General features: G+C 39.5%; 1 protein-coding gene across 1 annotated transcript in view; it reads left to right on the top strand.

Annotated features, from left to right (window-relative positions):
- The first annotated feature begins 331 nt into the window (after window positions 1–331).
- Window positions 332–23,995, top strand: part of CRACR2A (calcium release activated channel regulator 2A) — a 57,620-nt gene continuing 33,956 nt past the window's right edge. Inside the window, 4 exon segments of the mRNA XM_064518398.1 lie at window positions 332–504; window positions 15,186–15,424; window positions 21,079–21,190; window positions 22,506–22,671. Coding sequence (XP_064374468.1) covers window positions 15,257–15,424; window positions 21,079–21,190; window positions 22,506–22,671 — 446 coding nt within the window. The 5' untranslated portion in view covers window positions 332–504; window positions 15,186–15,256.

Here is a 23,995-nt window from a genome sequence, read left to right as displayed (position 1 = left end):
AACCCCTCTGCCTTGTGTCATTCAGGTTACATGGACATGACAAGTCCACATACTTTCCCCAGAAAGCCATCGTGCACTTCGTCCTGGCTGCAGGCGCAGCCAGGGATGGCAGTGCCTAGTGGAGTTCCCCGGCTCTCCGACGTGACCCAGTCGCTGTTCCGGGTCGGCCCTTCCGAGCCAGAGGCGAGCAGGACCCCGCGCTGCGGCGCCCGCAGGTGCACTTGGCGTCGCGCGGCACCGAGCTCCGACACTTCTCAGCGCCGCCGGGGAGGCGGCGGCGGGAGGGAGGAGGCCGGCTCTCCGCGGTCCCGCCTCCGCAGCGCGGCTCGCCCGTGGTGGATGATGCCACCCGCGCCCCAGCAAAGTTTAGGAAGTTGTTTCGACCTTCCTCCGCTCTTACTGCCACATTAGCTGAGGCGCGCCCAGGGGGAGGTCGGCAGGACCGGCCAGCCAGCAAGGCCTGTATTGTACCTTCGCCTGGGCACCTGCAGGGAGCAGCGGGAGGTGAGTTGGGGTCAGAAGAGTCCGGGGAGGAGAGAGGAGAAGACGGTGCAAAGCCAGATCCTTCTAGCTGAGTTGCTGGCGGAAATGCACCCGCGGTATCTGCTTCGCCTTTCCCTGCAGATCCAGGGTGTCTCAACAATGCCTTGCTCTTTGTGCTCCGCCTGTTGCGAGTTTTGCTTCCTGCGCAGGGCTGTCTGCGAGAGGACGTCGCTTTGCAGGCTCGGTGTGTCCTGGCAGGGCTTAGCAGATGCCGGCATCTCGCGAGTGATAGCCTTTATCGCTGCGTTTCCTGTGCCTAAGAAAAGCTCGGAGGGGAGATCATGTCTCCCTGGCTGGTCGCTCAGCGAGCGGCTGCCGGTGCAGCCGTAGTGAGGCAGCGTTTCTTCAGCCTCTGTGAGTGTTGCACACAGCACTTGTAGCCCCTGACCCTTCTCGTTAACTCTAAACTCACCCTTTCACTGGAAGGCAGCAGGTTAGAGCCACTGTGGTTACAGAACAGGAGCCTGCTCCTGGACCCCACTATGCTATGCTTCCCTTCTCTGAATAGTAATTATACCAACACTGGAGCAAAACGGGATGAGAAGCTTGCATTCAGAAATTTATTTAAATATGCTGGAGTGTGAAATGTCGTGGTTCCTTCTGCTTAAAGAACATTATAAAGGTAGTGCCCAAGAGTGCTGTAACTGATATTCTTTGTAGTGGTTCTACCACAGTCCTCATGTAGCTTCACACTGAGGCCAAATGAGTGTCTGGGCAGGAACTCAGTTCTGTCCTGGTTACTTTTAGAGCTGTCTAGCTGGTTTTCAGTGTACATTTCCTGCAAATGGAAAAGGTAATTGACTGAAGTTGTGGATGGTGACTGACTTCAGGGTGGGGACAGATCCACCAACTGCTCATTGAAGCTGAAAGCAATGCTGTTACTGATAGTTACAAAGACGATGCTTGTATTCCCTTACACTAATTTGATGTCAGTATTACACTGCTTGCCACCACTGTGGTACTGATTTAGTTTTCTGTCTTTCTTGATATTGAACATTTTTTATGACTTCAAATGATAGTTATAAAGGAACTTTTTGCTGCCAAGACATTATTATATTTCTTCATATATATGAGCAGTATAACAGATTTTGACTGCAGATAATGAAACTTGGGTACTGCTGCAATTGGAAAATGGTCTGATCCCTCTGTAATTCAGCATTTTTAATCTTTAGCGATTCTCTCATCCAAAATACACACTCTGACTAATTTAACATACTTTTCCACTTTCTTTTTGCAACTTTGTGTTTTTCAACATCAGTCTCCAGGTTAGTTTCACTTTTCCTTTTAGCTGGGTTATATGAATTCTGGTATATTGGTAGAAGTTTATCAGTTGTCTGTGGGATGTCCTAAGCACTCAGATATCTGGTGCCCAGACTTCTCACTGGGGACTTCAGTATTCAACTTAAGAAGATAACTGTTACACCAAAAAGAGTGAAAATTAAATGTCAGTCTTCTCTATACTAAATACAGCTTACTAACATGAAACACAGCTTATTAACATGGGGGAAAAAAAAGTCAGTATTTCAACTACAAGAACCAGATGTATTTCTGGCAACTGATTAAGTAGCAAAAGAGATTTAGGGCAATAATAGTTAATGGTCTTCTAATCTGGAGGATTAGTCTCCTAATCTATGGAGACTTAAATTCATTGCGGATGAAATGAAGGAGATTATATATTTGGTTCTGTTTGAGACGCTTTCCCCCCCTTTTCCTCCTATCATGTGGTGGACTGGAGAAGAACTGTGAGGAAAGTAGCAGAAGTTAATGCACTAGACAGCATTACTGTGCAAGCTTTTCTTGTGGTTTCCCCAGCCCACAGGATTTATATGGTGCTTATCACAGATTTCTCTTTTTTTGTCCTCCTGCTTTCATTCACCGACAAATGATATGCTCTCATGATTTTGCAGATGAGTAAATGGTGGCCATGTGGAGGGGTAAAGAATATGCTCTTCTGCCCAGATCTCCTCTCCATTGTTTGCTAATTTGCAGAATAAGTATGTAAGAATGTTTAAATTGACATATAAGGAGGGAGTTAGGGTTTTTTGTTTTTTTCTCTGTCTTATTAAAAAGGCAGATTTAATCAGTTTAAGTTAAACCTGAAGTAACAACAGTAGATTCCACCATCCATGACTGACTCATCCATGCAGAAGCAGCATCACGCCTATGTGGAGAAGCTGACTGAAACTCAGTTAAAGACTTTGGAGCTTTCTCCAGACATAGATCTGTCCAGATCAGGCCTAGAGTTTCCAGTCTATGCAGCAAATGTTTTATGTCAGGCCGTCAGTCTGGTGATCCATTGCCTATATTCTATGCTCTCACAGAGACCTGCTGAAAGTAACTTTTCTTCCCCAGTTTTTCCAAAGTCAAGCAAAGGAACTAGGCAAAAATGTCATACCATGACAAAATCGTAATTTCCCTTTAGGACTTTTCACTGTGCCATACAAGACACAATGAGAGATAGGCACACTGAGAAGGAGGCTATGCTCACCTGCAGCTTTGGGGCTCAAATGAGTTGGATACATGTACCAGCTCAGATTATTCTTTCCTTTGGTGTAAGTCCACTGAACACTTCCTTAAAGTTGGTCTGCTTTCTGAAGTCAGCTCACAATCTCTCCTATGCTCCATAAAGAAGCATTTTTTGCTCTCCTGTTGACACTTTCATTGTATAGACAGGTGTGATATAGCCTCTCCCTTCCAGGAAGCGATCAGTGAACTCATATTCACTCTCTTAATTGCAAGGATTTTTTTTTCTGTGTGACTGTTTTTTTCATCTTCTGTATGTTTCACTTTTCCTTCCTGAATTACCAAATTAAACAATTGCATTTTCTCATAGTATTAAATATAAAATAGTAGTCAGGCTGATAAACCTTATCAGAAATAGGTCTGCAAGTTAATTAGAGAATTCAAAGTGTTCCCTACTGTGTATCTCTTAGAAGCATCTCGATTATTGGCTCTTCCTAAGGGAGCAGCAAGCAGGCTGTCCAGCATCACTGAACTGTGATATTTTGGAGCATGTGTGTGTGTTGAATCCTCCAAAATAAATCTTTGAACCATTCTATTGAGTGAGTGTATGACTTGTTTTTTAGATAGCTCATCAGGCCTCAGATCCTGAAGTATATTTACACTGAACCCCAATGGGAGTTGAGGTGCCAAAGTACCTTTGAAAAAAAAGAGTCTCTAAGTATGATGATGAATGGTTCAGACATGAGTAAGGTTGGGAGTGAAAGCATATTATTGCTCTCTGGTGAATATTATTGCTTCTTGGCCTTGGAACATGTAGGGTTTCCTAAAGTATGGTAAAAATGAACAGTAACAGGAAACTTCCTTGATCCGAAATCCAAAGGCTACTCTCTATCCAATCCTGTGCCCAGAAAGGCATGTCTCTTTTGGCTTCTTCCTAAATCCACATTCATAACTGTTCTCTTGCTTTCCACATACTTCCTGCTACTGGGAAATGCAGATGCTCACACTTCTGTCAGTCAGTAACTCAGCCCAGAGACTTCTGCAAGTCACTGAGAAACCCTGCTATTCTCCAAAGTTACTCTTTTGCAAGCCTTCTAGTGCTGCTTAAAGCTTAAACTTTAATGCTTTTTCAGCTAGTTTATTCCATAAAAAAACCCAATTTCTTCTTCAGTTTAGCTTGAATAAAGTGTAGGTGGCATATGTCTATCAGCTTTGCTGAGGTCCGTGACTACCTTTACATTGGTGATATGTGCAGGCAACCACAAACACTTTGTACAATGCTGCTGCATAGTGGCAAGAGGAAGGGTTAGGCTTAGTACAGGTGACTGAGTGCCTGAGTGAATGAGCTAGTGCAGTCCCTGTCCATTTTTGCTCCATGATCCAGAGAAGCTGTGAGGAAGATAAGAAATCAGTAACAGTTAACACTGTTATTATCAGACTTTTCTGAAGGAAGAACGGATTTTCAGAACCTGGGATAACCCATTAAGGCCTTACAGAATTAGCCTCATTTTCAAGGGTCAGCAGCAGAACAAGCAAGAATGACAGGGCGTTAAGCACATTTAAACATGTCATTTCAGCTTTATGCTTACTGGATTCTGGGGTCTTGTGGCAATATGTTATGCAGGCTTAATGATACATTTGAACTTTCCATCCCTTTCCATACTGTAGTATTTTTTTTGAAAGAGGTGGTGAACTGTACTAATGTGGAAGAAATGCTAAGCTTGTTGCCATCTTGCCTGTACCTTTTTGGTGGATAGGCATGTTGCATCTTGTCAGTGAACACTCTATCAATTCTATTGACAGTATTAGAGGATTTCGTAAAGCTCTGCTAAGACTCAACAGAATTGTTTGCATGACCAAACAATATTTGTTAACCATTTTATATGTATAAAACACTAAATTCTCATGTTTTCCTATTTGCAACCTCTCTGGTAAGAGTGGAGATAGAAGTAACTTTTGTTCCTGTAAAACTATGGGATAAATAATAATCTTCATTTAAGTGGCAGAAGACAGAGAAAAAGGCTTTTGCTGTCAGATATCAATAATTCTGAGTCAGGCTGTGCTCTTGACCCTTTGCTGAAGTCAGTAGGAATCTTTCTATTAATTGCAGGAGAGCTGAGTTTCAGTGATACAAAGGCAGCAGAGAACAGCAGATGGTGCTGTCTTAAGTATAATAAATATTAAGCCCAAGTATTGCTTTGTTTTTCAGTGATGTAATCACTCTTTCTTTGCATCAAAACTGAAGAAATTGTACAGGCATAAAAGTAGTATTAAAATTACTTCATGGAGTTGAATAATGTCAATATGCTAACATAACTAAGTGTAGCAATACTGACTGCTACCTTTATATTTAAATCTTTACACATTTCCACCTCATCTATATTAATATATTAGTTTCTGTTGTCTTTTTGTTGCCCGTAGTTTTCACAAAGAACAAGATCATCAGATAAGATAGCCTGAACTCTGGATAGGCTGGAAGCCATGTTTTGTGTTTCAGAAAGTCGTACTAGCCACATGGAATGAGTAATACTGTTACCTTTAAAGTGGGTGACTATTTTATTTCAGCATGCAATGTTAAGGCATCTCGGTGGTTAGGAAGTGTTACTGGTCTACTGTGCTGCAATGGACCCTCCCCCCCCCCCCCGGTAATTTTTGGAAGGGCGAGTCTGCATTTGCTTATGAAGCTAGCAATTCTAACCTGGGCATGTAACAAATGGGTTCCAGTGCTAAGCTGCCTATTAAAAGCCACTGTGATACATTCTGTGCCCCTACCACAAGAAAGATGTCTCTTTTGTACAGCAACTACACAATGAACTCTTTCCTTTTCTTTCTTTTTTTCCCTTTAGTAAGAAGAAATTTTTAATCGTGACCCTTAAAATTAATGACTGAGACACTAAGGATGAAATCATGCAATGTGGCTGAGCAGTATTAACAGCTTTCTTCTACCGAAAGTGGCAGCCCCAGTCTGTTCTCTCTTCTCTGCTTCCAGCCACACTGTCCCATCCTTGTGCTGTGGCTTTGGGCTCTGACACTTCTCTGACATGGTGAGCTCATTCAGCTCACTAAACCAGCAGAAAATAGTATGCTATTCTTGCCTTTTCTAGGGTAGTTCTTCCCCACATTTAGTAAGTTGAATCAGCAGAGGGTCAGATAAGCAAAGTATAGGCTAACTTACTGGGAGTCTTATCTCACATGCCTCACTTAGTCACTGTCAGTTTTATTGTACTCCATGTCTCAGTCTAATATCTATTTGACTTCCTTCTCATGCTCTTCTTCTGCTATACCTCTATTATATGTTTGTTTGCTCTATTGTGTCACAGACTACTCCTTGCTCTGATACCTCCTTTTTGCCGGACAAAAATGATTGATTAGCCATACCATTGCACAGTGGGAAGACACCATGTTACTGAGCTGTGGCCAGGATGTGGTCCCCCTTGAAGGGCCTGTGATCTGCAGAGAGCCCGACCAAAAGATATTCTCCCTATCTGGAGCCACATGCTACAGCCCTTTTTTCTCACGACTCATCTTCTCTCTTCTGGGCAAAGTCTTACAGAGGGGATGTCAGGAGAGTTGAACAGTCTTGCTGAGGAACTTTTGTTAGTTAGCATAGAGTGCAGCATAATGGAGTCAGGGATCCTGCACAATTGCAAGAACTGTTTTGAACAGCAGTCTCACAAAGAATGAGGAAGTTGTATTTCCACTTGAAAATAATGGTGAATTAAAATCCAATTAAGAACCCCAAATTATACATTTCTAATTGTGCTGCCAGAGTTGTTTTTTGTAGAGCTATACAGAATGAAGTACACTAAACCTTCTAATCATGGATAATGGATAGTGGTTGAAAGATGTAACATTCCTTGACAAACTAGAAGTAGAATATGTATTAGATTTCAAGTAATTTCAAACCAAATTTTTGTTGGTTTTGGTGCAGAGAAAATGTTTTGGTTTTCATTCAGAAGTTAGAGTTTTAGTGAGGATTTTTGGAGGAGCGAAAATGTTTCAAGAATTTTCTTCTGAAAATGTACTTTACACCTTTTTTCAAATGTTTGTGTTGATCAGATTTCATTAGCTGAAAGTGGCTCCATATAGCAGCAAGTCATTATGAAACCCTGAAAGATAAGACAATTAAATGAATATATTTTACTTTACCTATACTTTTTCCAGGACTTTAATTCAGAGGTGGTCTGTTTTCAAAGCAAATAATTTGTCAACAGGTAATAATTTCTGCAAGAACATCATATTACAGGTTATGTTGTTCATTAATAGAATGATGTGTTTTAATGATTCGCATTTACTTGCAATGCTAGGGACAGTAAAACACAATAAACCATGCAGTCAGATGAAGCCAGCTGATTGTTGTTTTTACTCTTCTTGGAATGCGTTCTGTGTGTTGTAGGGTCCTCCTTCTTAACAGTAGGTTTTGCTTCTCTCAAATAATGTTTTCTGTTTTGGAAAGAAGTCAAAGAAATGGTGAAATAGGATATAACGGTTATGTAATTGATAATGTAACTACCGTTTACATGCTAACATTTACAAAAACTAATGCTGCAGCCACAAATGTTAGCCAGAGTCATTGCCCAGAGTAAGTAACTAGCATGTTATGCAGTAAGGCTTTATTGAGGGGTTAGAGGGCTAGATTGATTGACAGGTCAAAAGTTTCCTGAAGAGTCAGGGTTCCTGCAACAGGCAGGCAGGGGAGGAACAGGAGAGAAGGACAACTGGTCTTTTTGGAGACAGTGTCCTTGAATCAGGCAGTAAGACCAGGCGAAGGGAGAGAAGGAGAGCCTGGGTCCTGGAAGCAGGCAGAGGCCTCAGGCAGGGTGCTCACAGCTCTGGTGATTCCATGATTATTCTGCAACAGTGATTTCCAGAAAACCTGTCATCTGTTACTAGCAGTGGCAGTACTGTTCTTACTGGGCCACTGGACAACACAATCATGCCATCTGATTGTTTCCCTAGTGGTGTATTGGAATAGAGTTCAATTATTCTTAGTTAGACTTTCCACTACAAGTAGATATACTGCCATACTTACTTCCTTTTGCCTAATACTACATCAAGAAGTGAAAGGGTTAGGGCTCCTGAATTACTGAGAAAAGATTATTGATGCTTCTTGTGCCTTTTTAATTCTCCACATAAGCAGAACATTTGGGTTCCCAGCATGACAAAGGCACTTCTTAAATACATTAGAAAGGAAGCCTCTGAAGCAATGAAGCAAATGGAAAAGGTGCACGTCCACTAAATTCTAACCACTTACAGTAGTTTTTTTCCTCAGGGAGCCTAATGGCACTTAGAAAGTTCATTTAACATCACACTGCTTCTTCAGTATGATCCCTAAGAACTGCTAATATTTAGGCACCAAAAAAATGAGAGAAGATAGTGCTGGAAGAGAAGTGAGAGGTTCTGTGATTATAGTTACCTGCACAGTAGTTACTTTTCATTAGTGTCTCCATGTAGAAAGAGCAGAATAGGGGTTAAATGAACCTGCCTGCTATCTTCTGTTGTCTCTGTTATCTTTGGATATCTACATTTTGCTCCATGGACAGTTTTGTTTACTGCTTCCATAGAGGCCAGACAGACAGCTTTCTTCTCTGTCTGTGTGGGAAGCTGACATCTGAGAAATACAAATTTTCTTCCAAACCCAGTGAAAGCTAATTGTTTGGATGTTAAAAATAAAGCTTAATGAGGATGAGGTCTGCAGTTGGAGAGTTGGGATCCTGCGTGATCGTGCACAGAAGAGAGGCAGTATTTTTTTATAGGGCTTGGATTTGTGAGTTGAAGGCCCCATATAGGGGCAAAGCCAAGTGGGGAGTAAGGCATTGTACCACTCTACGACGTCCTCTCTTGCCTCTTTTGGAATCATAACTGCTGTCACTTTTAGCGTCTCTTCAGTTTTCTCCCCTATTTCGCAATTGCATTGTGGAGAATGTGCTTCTGATATATAACCTGGTTTTTTTCCTTCTTCTTTAGTTTTAAGTTTTTTTTTTCTTTAACCAGTCATCTGAAAATGAGTAATTTCATTTATATGGTTACCGTGTCAGTATTTATAACCCACAACCTCATCTCCCAAGCCTTTTCTCTCCTTGGTTTCTGCTCCTCTCTCTTATACAAATGTAAATCAGAAGTGATTTTATGGAAATCTACAGAATTATCATGGTATAAATGAAGCTTTGGGCATTTGTCTTGCAGAATATTGAAGAGGGCAATCAGAATGGTCCCCTTCCTTTGGCTTTAAAATCTACAATCAGGGCTGACTGAAGAATTTTTATTATTAAGTCTGTTTTTAAACAGAATTTGGATGTCCAACTCAAATTTACTCACAAGAAAGAGATTTCTACATCCTTCAAAAAATTTCCCTTTTTAGGCAAGTGGATGCAGGATTCCTTTCCTGGCTGCCTTAGCTGCTCCCCTAAAATTATCTTCATGGCACATTTCTTTCTGACTGCCCTGTTGTGGTTCCTCACAGGAACTCTGTCCTGTCTCAGATTTCTACCCTCCACAGTTAAACTCCCCCATCCATGCTGCACTGTCTCCTAAGATGAACAAGATTGTGCATCATGAGAGAACCTACCTAGTCAGTGAATTCAGACTGTGGGGAAGAAAGGAGGCTTTTAGGACACACTTGCATGTTTTTGCTTGAAAAATCAAATTTGGTTGGAGAAATGAAAGTCACATTCTTCATCTGGTTAAGTCTAAGTGTTCATATATATGGTTAAGTCAGACTTAATGCTTTCATGAATGCTTAAAGGTAATTGTTTTAGTCATAATAGAGGAAAAATATGGATATTTTTTCAAGTGCACAGCTTTGTATCTCTGATAGTTGTTATAAATATAGAACTTTAATTTCTATCTTGAACTCAAAAAATCATTTAAAAATGGCTAAAATGACTTTGAGGTCCACTGGTGTTGTCTTCTTTCTTGAAGGACCTGCTACTTTTTTTAAAGGGGGCTAAAGCTGGGCTAATCAATCTATATATATTATCCAGGCAGGTAAGTAAGTGATCTGATTTCAGAGAACCCTGAGAACCAACCTGCTTTCAGTAACTTGGGAAAGGGAATAATGAAAATTAAAAAAACCCCAAACCTTATTTGCCCTTTGTCTGTGAGAACTATTTATTTTTAAAGTGTTTCTTTATAAACTATTCATAAATTCAGACAGAATCATAGAATCTCCAAATTGTTGAGGTTGGAACGGACCTCTGGAGATTATCTATTCCAACCTCCTCACTCAAAGCATTGTCAACTACAGCAGGTTGGCTCAGGGCCATATACATTTGGATTTTGAATATCTCCAAGGATGAAGACTCCACAACTTCTCTGGGCAACTTGTTCCAGTGTTTGACCACCCTCACAGTATAGAAGTTTTTTCTTATCTCTTCATCTGGCTTTCAGAGATACTGAGCACCAGAATCACCTTTGAATTACAATTAGAGTTAAAATAAAAAGAAAAGTAAAAAAAAAATCCTAAGAAAATATATACCGTAACTCAAAAGTCTGCATCAGGTTGTAAATTGAATCATTGGATGATAATGGTGTCTTCATATCTTGATTTTTTTTTTCTTTTGGTGAGCCATTTAACATTTCATAATCTTTTTTTTCTCTTTTATGTATGGGTGTTGATAAGTCTTAAAATTAAACTTTAGGACAAAAAGTGTCTACCTACTGTGGTACAGAGATAAGCTAAAAAAATTCTTTACTGAAATATAGAGACTCAGAAATGGGAATACAAGTAAAAGGGCTTCATAAGTTTTTAACAATCACAGTGAGGGAGAATAACGTTGTCAAAATGCATAACTTCTGAAATCTGTGGATCAGCACTGCTTTGTAACTTTGAAGTTTGGTGATTTGTGGTACACCAGACTGGAAAATCATGGTGGATCAAAATGTCAGTTGAAATGTTAGCAGTGACCTGCCTTTTGAATACCAGTCCAAAAATGTCTCATGATTAATCAGCTGTAAGAAACCTCATAAAGTTCACATCCTTGGTTAGTGTTAATTGGAGCTATGCTGTTTTACATCAGCTCATGCTATGACCTATTTTTTACATGGTGCTATGTTTGTAGTTAAAAGAATGGAAATTAAAGGTGTTAACATAGTTTTGAAATTGTAAGCAGTTGGTTTTCTCTATCAGATCGATAAGTGGATGGAACTACTTTTATTTAGAACTGGTCTTGGAATAATTACGCTGCCGTTCCAGTAAAGTGGCAAATTGCGGTTTTAATCTTTCATGTTATTACCAGCATTTGCAAGGTATCAGAACACTTTAGGAACTAAGACAAACTATACCAGCTGTGGAAGCTGGTCTAATGATTAAGAATATTAATGCATGCTCTAATTTAATTTCCTGCTGTATTTAAGATGGTAGGTGACTTCTGCTTGCTGTGTAGCAAGTTTTATGGTGTGTATGAAAGGTGGGGGAACTTTTAACAGGCGAGGCTCCTATGATGCACGTAATTTTATTTTGTGGTATAGAAGTATTTAGAAAGCATGGTGACGTTTTCTGAATCATATCTATGCTGTTTGCTGTATGTAAATAACTTTATCAAACAGTACATAGTGCCACCATTTTTTAATCTGTCTTCATACTTCTCTTCTTTCACATGCAATTGACTGTTATTTGAATAGTCTTTTTTTTTTACTTAAGGAAGTCTAAGGAACTGTGCATAAATCACAGGAACTAGCAGCATTTGCTATAGTGATTAGCTTAGACTATTCCTGCAGCTGTGGCCTTTAAAGAAATTGTTGAGGTTTGAAAAAGAAAAAATTGATGATATCAAAAACCCTACAGGTGTGAGTCAGGTCTTGTCAAGACCATCTTTAGGCTGCAGTTATCCCACTGAATTTTGGTATATTTAAACCTGATTTAACATTAGTGTCACTGAGAAGTTGAAACTGATAGTCTGATTTTGATTACATCTTGCACTGGTATCAGTCAAGAATGAATTTACTGACGTGAAATTTTAGCTGCATAAATCCAAAATGAAAGGAGAATCTGATCCAGATAACGCTGCTGTAGGCTGACTCTGGCTTGCAGGTAAAGAGTAAAGATTCATCCAGCTCATATACTGTTTCTGAGACTGGCTAATACTGGAAACTTCAGGAAGGGGTTTAAGAAACAGAGCAATATCAGAGTGATCTTTCCCTCAGTATAACTTCCCAGCTGATGATTGTTTACGGACTTTCTGAGCTAGAAGTTTTCAGAGGAGAAAGGGAATAGCTGTTCAGACAGCTGTAATAGCCAAATGCCCCCTCTTATGTCTGACGTATTTTCCTGTGACAGGAGAGAATGGGGCTTCAGACACGTCTCCTTGTCCCAGACACGTCTCCTTGTCCTCATGTGTGTAACTTTGAATTAAGAACCCTCAGTGCTACCTAAGAGCCCTAAGTCCACCTTTACAACTGATGATGTTGGACCACCCCTATTTATACTAAGACTGCTATTGGGCACTGCAAGCTTTGCTATAATTTCCCCAGACCTGGTTTTCTCCAGGCTCAAACCTGTGCCAAATTCTACTACCTCTCTGTCACTAGCACTGGGTAACAAGCTCCCCATTCTGTTTAGGCTTTTGTTTCAAGAAACCCTGATAAGGAGAACTTTCCTACTTGAAATCCTCCATAGATTCGCCACAGTGTACCTTACAGTCTTTGTTTTTCCTCTGCTGTCTTTCCAGGTTCCTTTAAGGCAACTACCAAAAGGTAGTTTTATATGTTACATATATGGGACATATGTTATACGTCCTGTTATATAATCTTACCCAGCTTGGTGCAAAATCTTTCTCCTCTGCAACTCACGGCCTTTCGGTGCAATACTGTTATACCTTTTGCCATTTATTCAACAAACGTGGTGAAACACAGCTCCCCCGAACTCAAAATGATGGCATTTGCTAGCAATGTTCATTTTTCAGGGCCTGCTTGGGTGTATCAGCACAGGTGGTCTGAGAAGGTTATGGTGACTTTTTGGGTGTAGAGTTCAGTGAGCACCACTGGAGGGATCACACGCTAATGAAATGAATGTCGTGCAATGCCAGTATGTTGCACGCATACTCAGGAGCAACTTCTTTATTCAAATAGTTGATCTCTGTGTTTATAAAGTACCCCTGACTGTACCGTGAAAACTGAAGTAAGGCCCGTTATGAGAGGAAGTTTCCTAAAATAGAATGGCATTGTATATGGCCATCTGTTGCCTTTTCTCAGAATGGTATTGCTGGGTTTTTTTGTTTTTTTTTTTAATTCTACTCTATCATGTGATGACTGTCTTGGGCAGTGGTAGAGTTTAGAGGTCTGCCATAGGAAGGATTTTGACAATTGAGTTCAGTAGTCATGAAACCCCTTATTTAAGCTTTGGAGAGTGAACTACAGTCCTGGGATGATCAGAGTTGCAAGAGAGAGCAAGAGAGAGAGAAGAAAAAAAAAATAGTTCCAAAAACTGTGTGCACACCTACGTGGGGAAGAGTCTTGGAGCTAGATTATTATGTACTAAATTTACCTACATTTGCAGATAGTCTCCAAATGGAGTTTCAAAGTGCTTGAGTGGTTTGCTCATCTAAATCTTAGGCTGGATTGAAGTCAATGGCACTATCCTGTATACAGTGCTTTTGTACTTACTGCAACATAGAAAGGCCATCCCCTTGGAACAATCTGGCATGGGCCAGCTATTAGAGAAATCACTTTGTAAAAGGTCAGAACTAAATGGAAAGCCACTGCAAGCCAGAAGTGTGAGAAACTGTACATCTAAGAAGTTCGTGGAAGATGCTGTGTTTTAAGAGGTCATTTTATAAGACATTGGCTAGTTAGAACTCAAGCATAGAATGAAGCAGACTGCAGCCCTGATTTACTCTGTCTTGTGATCTTTGGCCTTTTGTCTGTAAAAAGCTGAGTAGACAAACTGTAGTTCTTGTCTTCTTGTACTCTGCCTTCCATTTCCATGCAAGGCACAGGTCTGTGCTCATAAGACAGCATACTTCCCAGGTTTGAATAATTCTTGCTGGCCTCTGTGGAATGATTCCAGATGGTGTCAGTCATGTTGAGTCAGAATAAGGCTTTGTTCCCATGTATAAAGAGCTTCTCAGCATAGTTTTCTCTGTTAAAGATCATCAGACAAATTTGTGGATACTTTAGATAGACATATTCAGTCAAAGAGAAACACAAATCCAAGACTCAGATATGAAGTCAAGTTGCTGTGTGTCACCTGAGCCCTGGTAACTGTACACATGTTCTTAACCTGTCGCAAATGAGCAGTACCTCAGTGAAACAGATGTTTTTTGAACTTGCTTTACTGACTTGATAATGGGTTAAGAACATGCAGGCACTCAATTACAAAAGTCAGGTGAAGCATGATTATTAAATCTCTGAGCCCATAGGTTTTTTTGGAAAGCCTGTTCCTTTTGTATTGGTACTGTATGTTGTATAGTTTAGAATAAGTTTGGAGAGGGAAAAATATTTGCATCAGACATCCCAGATTGAATTTAAGATAAAATCATACCCAAACATGTTTTCATGTGGGAGATGTAATATAAATTTTCACAAAGACTTTTTTTGGAGGGTGACTAGGTTATTAAGTCTTGCCACCAAATGCAATAGGAATTAGTTGTTCTCCTTCATGGGTGAAAGTCAAAGCCCTAGCTCATGAAGCTGAATCTAAATAAATGTTTCAGAATTCCATAATCCATTCTCTTTCTCTAAATTTTATTTAATTAATTTAAAGAATGTGATCCATCAGGTTCAATCAGTCATCCATCATCTTCCATTTGTTAGTTACCATATGGACATGCTGTATTCCAAAGCACTGGATACATATTGTGATATGTGGTATTATGATGATCAGAGTCAAAAGGATACCACTTGAGTACTTGTAATATCTTTAAATTATTTTTTTTAATTTTGTCTATATTTTGTGTGTTTTCTTGTTGTTCACATTAATGGATTGTCTGTATTTCTCATTAAATTGGCTGATTTTGCTTTGAGATTCCTTTCCAGAGCTAGTTTTGTCTTCCCTTCCCAGACTGCACCTCCTGATTCACCATCTCATTTACAGTGTCCTTACTCCAGCCTATTAAAGGCAAGCATATTCAGAAAGCTTTCTCTTCTTACAGGCTTTAGTGCCTAAGTAAAGAGATGGTTGCCAAGAGTTTGTGGAACGCATCGTTGAGAAGGTCTGATTTTTTCTTATCTTCCATGCACAGGTTTCAGATTAGAATTTGTGAGTAAATGGAATAGTGGCATCCCAAAATATTGCTGTGACTAGACTGTGACAATGGACAGAATGCAAGGAGACTCTGCCAATCCTGTGTTCCCAGGAGATGCAGAGAGGAGCAGGACTGGAGAAGAGGACCCAGGACTGACTGTGTTGGCAAAAGCATATGAATTCTTTCAGATTTGTGATCTGGAAGGCAAAGGCTTCATCACTCGTCAAGATATGCAGGTAAAGCAAAATATACTAAATATATAAAACAATGTAATTGAAGTCTTACATAATCCTTGCATTTTTTTCCACGTACAAAGCAACAAATAAATGCAGTTCAAAAGAACGCCCCAGGAATTTAATTCCATTCTTGTCGAGAAAAAGGAAACTCCAGCAAATTCATTACTTCATGATTTGCCCCAACATGATGGATATATTCAGTCTGTGCATTTTCTCCTATTTTTTTTTCAACAAAAACAGGTAAACAAAGTCATTCACTTTGGTTTTACTTGTTAAACAGTGGTAAACTCTGAGTTCAATCACATGAATATGTAGAAGGTGTAGAGGAACAGTATTTTAGTATTTTTGTGTTCACAAAAATCCTACTGAATTATTCTTAAAATTATTATAGCATTTTAGGGGCCAAATCCAGATTTGCTGAAGCTGTTGGTGAAAAAAGCAACCACACAACAAAAATCTATTGGATTAACTGAAAACAGGATTGGGCTCATATTGCAGAAATTATGAAGTGATTTGACCCAGTATGTGGAAGAAAGCAAGAACTTACTAATGCTTGACATGCAAAGCATCATTTCATTCTGTTAATCCATTCTCAGTTTAGTACTAATGGGTGAAATAAAACTGGGGAACAGTAGCAAAAATAGAATTAGGGAGCATGGAGCAAAATAAATTCAGCTCAGACTACTACCGCCTGAAGCATCTAAAATAAAACTTGGAATCTTTCCTTACCTTCAGAACAAAGATGCATCTGCATGTAGAAAAACAGGAGTGAAACACTTTAACTGCCTATGTTGGACGAGCGAAAATGCAGTAAATGCTCTGATTAATAGCCCTTAAGAGCTTTCTGTGTGTTACTGAGTTTTGTGATGATCTGTGTTAATCTTGCAAAGTTGAAAACATAGGTTAAAGATGTTTTCAACATTTGATTTCACTATGATTTTTTTTTTTTTTTTTTACCATAGCTGACAACTATAGCTGACAACCTTGGTATAGTAGTAAGTGTCTGGTTCATTTAAATACAGGAATAAGGATACTCAGAGCACTTCAAAAGATGTTGCTTTGTGTTTGCTTTTATTTCCTGCTGATCTGATTAAAGAAAAAATTACAAATGCCAGCCTTCTGAAGATACTGGGGTTGTCATTCTTGGAGCCAACACCTGATTAAATCAGGAGTAATTCAGCTGAAATCCCCATCTCCATTTAACTTAACAGTCACTTAGTCACTGTGAATAAAAACATACAAAATCTGGAAAATTAACTACCAAAGTCTTTTATATTAATTCCAATAATTCAGTAAGCCTGATCTTTTGAAGTCAGTAACAGCTTTTTCATTGTCCCGTCTTCATCATAATTCAGCAGTGGACTAATAGAAATTTAGGTGGGCACTAGTGGCGATCTACAATGTTTTCTAATGATTTGGTACCCAAAAGGCTTGCCATCCCTGCAGCAGGTGTTTGAAGATAACCCTCTCTGGTCTCCTTGATTTTCTGGTTCCTGAATGCACTGCTGTATCTGTGCCATTGTGTTGGCTACTGAGCAAGGATGTCACCTTCTACACAGCCACAGAAACATGGCCTTACTGGCAAAATGCTTATTATTGTCAGAATGAACTGGAGGACTGTGAAGGCCCCGTGCAAGCTCAGTACCTGTTACTTCAAAAGCAGATTGACTGTGACTTTTGCTCAGAGCACAGCCTTCGTTGAGCATGCATTTTGGGCTATATCAAAGTTGCAGTGGAAATAGCCTGCATTTCCCCAGCTGGGAATCTGGTTCTAAATGAGCTCTCTCGTAAGTTATCCATGTATCAGTGTAATTACAGTATACAGCTGTAAGCTGGGGATTTGCAGTATGTGCAGTTTCATTTTGTAGCTGTAATTTAACAAGTACTTTGGCAAAAGTTAATGACAGGAGCAACAAGGGCTGGTTTCTCTGCAAGGGGCAGGTTGCTGGGAGCTGAGGGCAATAACGCAACAGGCAGAGGCAGTGGTCTTGCCAGTAAGGGCCCAGTGCAGTGGTACCCAAGTGAGGCGAGCAGAGCAGGTCTGGTGATGGTAACTGGGGTCAGACACAGTGCTGTGATTGCCAGGTAAGTCCATAGTCACAAGGCAGGTCCGAGGCCCAGCTGGGGAGTCAGTCCACAGGTCAAGGCCCTGACCTGGATCAACAGGGCCCATGGCCAAGCACAGGCATGTCTGTGCAGCAAGAGCAGTAGCTCAGGCAGGGGCGAAATAGTAATGGCTCAGCTTAAAATCAGCTCCAATGGGAAGGAGGTCAGCCCTTGCTGAGGCTTCCCTGCAGTGCTCTTTGGAACCACTCTGTCCAAGGTCACCAGATGAAGGGGGTTGCCCTCAGCTGCGCTGTCTCTGTTGCCCTGGCAGCCAAACCTAGAGGATGGGGGATGCGCTCAGGTCCCTTACAGTTATTTGGAATGATCATATCACTAACCAGAGGTAGCTTCACCCTCTGCTTAAAAAAGGATATACAGATAAATTTAATGGGTATGAATGCAACAAAAATAATGATACTTTATACTGAACAACTGTACAGTAGAAATACACTGTTACAGTTGATTTGGATGACTAGCTAACTGCAATCCTTGTGTTGCAGGCATGAGTTTGAAATCGGTGTAGTTGATTTTCATTGTGGTTTTTTGTGATGTTCACTCCCTATGACAAAGACATGATCAATCAAGTAAATCATATTTTTTTCTGTAAAAGGTACCAAGTGTTCACTTTTGCATCCTGCTGTTTGTTAGTTCAGTACTACTTGCTGCTAATGAGGCAAGGCTTTAAATATGGGATGCTAACTTTAAGCTTTTAAATCCTTAATTGTACACTTGATATGAGGCCTGATTTTCAATGCAGAGTGCAGAGTATCTAAAATCCAGCTGACTTTATTGGAGCAGACCTTGCGAGCAAAGTTTTCTGAGATGTCTATATTATAGCCATATATTAAAGATATACTCCTGCCTGATTGTACTATGCTGTTTATTTTGAGATTATGTTAATACTGCTTGTTTGTAATTTTTCATTCCATTCCAAAATTTTATTTTATTTTATGTCAAACGTGCTCAACTTTCAAACAAACAAAAGGTTTTCCAAACTTTCAAGAAAGCAAATTCTACCTGAGACTTGAAACCACAGCTTTGCATTTGGGCCTTGAGGTTATCATGAGTAATAAGGATTAGTTTTGTTTTGTTTTAATGCAGAAAGCAGAATAAGGTTCAGTTCTTACTTTTATCTGTTTAGCCTCTGTGTTTCTATTTAGCAGAGTAAAAGCTTGGTATTGTCAGTTAAGTAAGACTAGATGTCATGAAAGCACAGAGACACAATAGGTAGGAGTGCTGATAAATTCTCATTAAGTACCAGTTGTATCTTTGGATCTAAGTTTTCTTTCTTTTTTTCTCTCTTTTGTTATGAACCTCATATGAAGGGAACTATGTATGTAAGTTCAAAATGAACAACTAAACGAAAACTCACATATGAGATCAAGAATAACATTTTGTTTTCATAACAAAAACGTCTTTAATTTTTTTTTTTGATTAATAGAAAAAGAGGTTGGGAAGACTTTGACTTAATCTTAGTAACAATGCTAACTGTGGCCCCAGACCTATACTCATCAGGTTCAGTAATTAATCCTCAGAGAATTTAAAGGAGCAAAATGTTGCTGTATTCTTCAAAATCTCCTGTTTTAATATTTATTCAAGGAAATAGATATGATTGCACCATTTTCTGTGGTGTTTTGCATTGCAAATTTAGTATAATTTCGTTCAGAATTTGAACCTTGCAGTAGGGCATTGAAGCTGTAATTGGAAAAGCATGTATTTATGTGGCAAGGCTGGTTTATATGGTCCCAGCTGCTTCTTCCTGCCACTACCTCACTCACTCCATACTGCTGCAGCTGTATATGAGCTGCATGGTGAACCAAATACCAAATACAAATCCTGGCAAAAAATATGGTTATTTTAGTCTCAGTTTGTTCCTCAGTCTGGTTTGCAGCAAGACTCACAAGCAGTTGTCCTGGAACAGCAGGCAGTTTCTATGTGTGTGTGTGACATGGTGACAGGAGAGGGCAAGCAGTATAGTTGCCTGCACTAGCACTCAAGAAGCACTCATCCAGCAATTTCAAAAGATCTGTCAGTAGGAGGAGAGTTTCTGTTTTTCTGAGTAAAAAGAGTAGTGTCTGAACACCTCCCTCATCATTGCCATGTAGGCTGTAAGAAGTTTATGAAAGAAACCAACAAAATAAAGTTTTTCCCTTTTGACCTAAGTGATTAAAATCTCAAGCTTTGGGAAGATGAGCTTGCTTTGATGAGAAACTGATGATAACTCAGGTGTATCTTTGGCGATTTGATTTATACTGAATGCAAATCACATTTCATTAGTTTTTTGAAAACAGACAGTAATGGACAATTATCCTACTCAGAAATCCCCTCTGGGCCATTCCAGATATTAGAGCACCATTTTGTGCTCTAGAAGTTCTGTCACTCTCTCTTTTTAAGATGCTGTTCACAATTCTTTTTACTGCTCTTCTCTTCAACTCACACAGGTTTATAATTTACATCTTAATCTGCAGGCATTTGCAGCCAGGGAGATCCTGGCTGCTGCAATCAGCCCATGCTTACCTGCATGGCCTGCTATCTTGGATGGTGGTTTCTATTGTTCTTGGATCAAAAGAGCTTCATGACTGTCTCCAGATCTAGAGCCTTTTCTCTCAGTGGAACAAATCAGCCCTTTTGGTCTAATGAACTTATCAAACTATTAGCTTGCAATTTTTAGATACAGTATATTGTATATTGAATAGGAGTTCAGGGAAGGGATTAAGGGATTAGCTAATAAATCAGAGAACTTCATCAGTGTATATTTATGTTGCTTCTTTGGCTGAGTAAGGGTTACTCCTTACAGTGCTGTCTCCCAGTGTGCATTCTTGCTATTTCAGTTGTCTGCTGCTCCAGCATGCTTCTGTTTCTGTGAATCTTTTTTTACCATTAAAAGAAGGACGGTAAAATCATTAGGGCCAGATTTAGAGGGTAGTTTTTTCTCTTCTTTTGCCTGTCTGCATGTTCTCAGAAAAAAAGTGATTTTGCAGAGCTGGTTTCATGAAGTATGGTCCTTTCCGTGTGAGTCCACTGCATTTCAGAAGTAGACAGATATGAACTAAGCAGTAGGTTTTCTCCTTGGACTGTGTAGCTTCCTTAGATTTATTTTATTTGGTCTACACATTTTAAAACTGCTTTAATTAAGAGAATATACCTTTTATAATGTTCTTGTTTAGGGAGTCTGCTGATTCACCTCATAATGACAGTGGAACTGCATTTACAAATCTGCTGGCAGATTTGTCCAGCTGCATGATAACCAAGGCATTTTGCCAGGCTGTTGGTACTCTTCAAATTATACCTCTTTCCTGGGGTTGGAATCCAAGTCACCTGCTTCCAGAGAGAATGTTCTTACTCTTATGTCATAAAGGGTTTTTTGGGAATATCCCTCAGTTGATGTTGTTTCACTTTCACTCTTTGTGATGTATTTAAATGTTCACTCTGGGAAACAAAAGCACCTATCCTTCTGTATTATGGAGATTATTGTCTTGTTCTATAGATTGTAATCTTCCTCTCATCCTGTAATAGTGGTGAAGTTGCAGCATGTTTTGTCATTCCAGAGACTTCATCCTGAGTTACCCCTTAGCCTGGAGGAACTTGAAAAAGTTTTTGTTACATTGGATGCTGATGGCAATGGTTCACTTACCCCAAAGGAGTTCACCACAGGATTCAGTGAGTTTGCAAAGCATGTCTCCTAGATAGAGCTTTATCCATTTTCTTTACTCTTACATCAACAAAGAAGCATTGTATCTTAAGGGCACAGGTAAGATGAACACAGGGAGCCAGATATAGCAGGTGTATATTACAGACAAAGAAGTGGTCAAATTATGTCTATAGGAATTCATTCTGCTCAGAGGACTGCAGGGTCTTTCTCTACCATATAAGACAGAAAGTCATGGCACAATATGAAACATATGATGTGGCAATCTGAATCATAGCTGTTTTGACCCATTGAGCAGAACTATAAAGAAATTTTGGAAAATTTCCCTTTGGGTAAAAGATCAGGTCTTTTATTTGGTATTTTGTAAAGTCTGATATGAAAAAAAATGTGAAATTATTACATGAAATATTTTTTGGCAGGGTTAATATAAGACAGGAATGGTCTAAAATGGTGTTATTACTACTGTATGTACAGCTGTGAGAATGGTTTCTACACACTAGGCTACTTTATTTCAAAACAAACAGGATGAGGCAATTGCTAGTGCTGTATGGTAGGAGTCTACATATAAGGAAGTTCTTTGTGACTGCTTACTTTGCAACAGGGCTCTTACCATTATGTTCCCTGTTTTTGTGAAAGGGTTGTTTTCTCCACAACTATGAGGTTCCAGATAAGATGACAGTGCAGTGTTAGTGAGGCTGTTTGCTCAAAAGGTTGGTTGTTTACCCAGAATCAGTTTTGTTCTTAAAGTTTAGCTCTGCTGGCTGTATTACAAACATCAGATTTGAGCGTTTTCTCTAGAAAAGTGTTTCTTCTATGTGTGGATTATAACATTTAAGTACTACATATAGGTCCTGCAAATAGGACCTTCATTTTTGTTTACAAATCACCAATAATTAGACATTTTAGTTCTCTCATGTCCCACCTCTCCCATTTCAGATATAGTTCAAGCAAAAAACAGTCTTGTTAAGGAGTACACTCTAATCTCTAATCCTGGTTAAATTTGCCCTTTTTTAAAAATGAAATTATGTATTACTGCTTTATTTATCATAACTAAATTATACATATTTCATACATAAATGAGGTTTATTTTGGTAAGTTACTAGTCCCTACAAAACCAAAAAGTTCTTTTTTGTTATTTTTTCTTCCCACATCTTTTTTAGGGAAAAATCTCTTTTCCTGTGAGCAATGGAGGTGTTTCCCTTCCTCACAAATTACATTTACTGTAAAATTTGATCTTGGGTATGTTGCTGTTAAATGATATTGCTTCTTATAGTGGCTTCTGATAGTGCTAAAAGACTTTTAACCTATGTAATTTCTAATTCTTAGGCCAGTTTCTTTTGAGGCAGATGGCTTTAAAAAATGAGATGTGGGAATCAGAAGGTGAAACAGCCTGCCTTCCTAAATGGGAAGAGAATATGGGTGATGATGAGGATGAAGAACACCAGTTCTCAAATCTGATGGACCAGATTGGAGCTAAAAAGGCTTTGGAAGAGTGAGTCTTCCCAGAAGCAATAGCAGATTGCATGATCCTTTATGATTCATCTTTATGGTTTGATTTTAATGAATTCCAAGATGAGAGATAGGAACCAAGGCCCTTCGGTAACATACTGATTCTTTAAAAATGAATTGTCTTGGTTGCCAAAGATGACAAAATGCCATTCAACACAAAACTTCCAAGAGCAATATTCTTGCACTCCAGGCATGTGAAAAGTGTGCCTGTGCCATGTGAAAGCAATACTATCAAAGCACTGAATATCCTGGTTTTTGAACATAGCTAATCACTGATACATTATTTGAGAATCCACAGATGCCACTGATTTGAACCAAATAATGCATGGCAATCACTTTCTTAGCAAGGACTGCATTTAAAGGTTACCAGTAAACCATAAATAAGAATGGTGTCTCCTGTTTTCCACCTTTTCTCTCCTCCACACATAATTGTATGTCGTGAGTGCCATGATAGCGCCCATATCTTCCAGGACGAGGATGACTCACTGTGCTAGGTGCTGTATAAACACAGAACCCGAGAAACGTACACTGTTCTAAGAGCTATCCATGTGTTGGCCTGACATCCATTGGTTAGTCATGGTGAATGTTTTAAATCAAGGGATGTATAGGGGCAAAAATAGGAGAGAATCTGGGCAGACGATAGGAATGTCTAAGAAAGGCATCAGTGATCCTCATCTTGAAACAGAAGTGCTTCACAACACTTCTATTGGCCTGACTGTTATAAGCAGGAGTTAACTGGCAGCCATCCTGAAAGACTATCATTATGAAAGGATTTTTATCACCCACTTTTTCTATCCTCATCCTCATTTCGTCCTTTAAATGTAGCATTCTCTGCTGGCTAGGTTCAGCCTATGGAGAATGAGAAGAGTCAGGACAAAAGAAAACACAAGAAGGCGATTTTGGCAAAGTTTTATAGCCATTACCATTCACAATAGGACATCCTTTTCCAGTGTCTGCCAAACAGGTTTGGAAGCAGAATATTCTGTTTTTAAATCTTTAAATCAAAGTTTTAAAGATGTCATGTTTTGATTACTTTTAATAGTCCCGCTGTGGAATTAGAATGGGTTGAAAATGAAAGAAGACGCCAAAATTGCAGTTTCTGAACATGTCTAAGTAACTTAGGAGACTGAATCCCATTCATTTCTCATGAGAAAGTGTTTTTGATTAGCTTGCCCTCTGCCCCTTGCCCACTGGAACTGGTGAGAACTTCTTTGCTTCTGACAGGAGTGATGAGACTGTACTGCGTATCTCATTTGTCTCCTTGCTTCTCCATCCCCGTGGAGATGAAGTATATGACAGGCAATCAT

The sequence above is a fragment of the Dromaius novaehollandiae genome, chromosome 1, assembly GCF_036370855.1.
Source record: "Dromaius novaehollandiae isolate bDroNov1 chromosome 1, bDroNov1.hap1, whole genome shotgun sequence".
Lineage (NCBI taxonomy): Eukaryota > Metazoa > Chordata > Aves > Casuariiformes > Dromaiidae > Dromaius > Dromaius novaehollandiae.
Note: the sequence above shows the minus strand (reverse complement) of the source record. Positions and strands in the feature narration are given on the sequence as shown.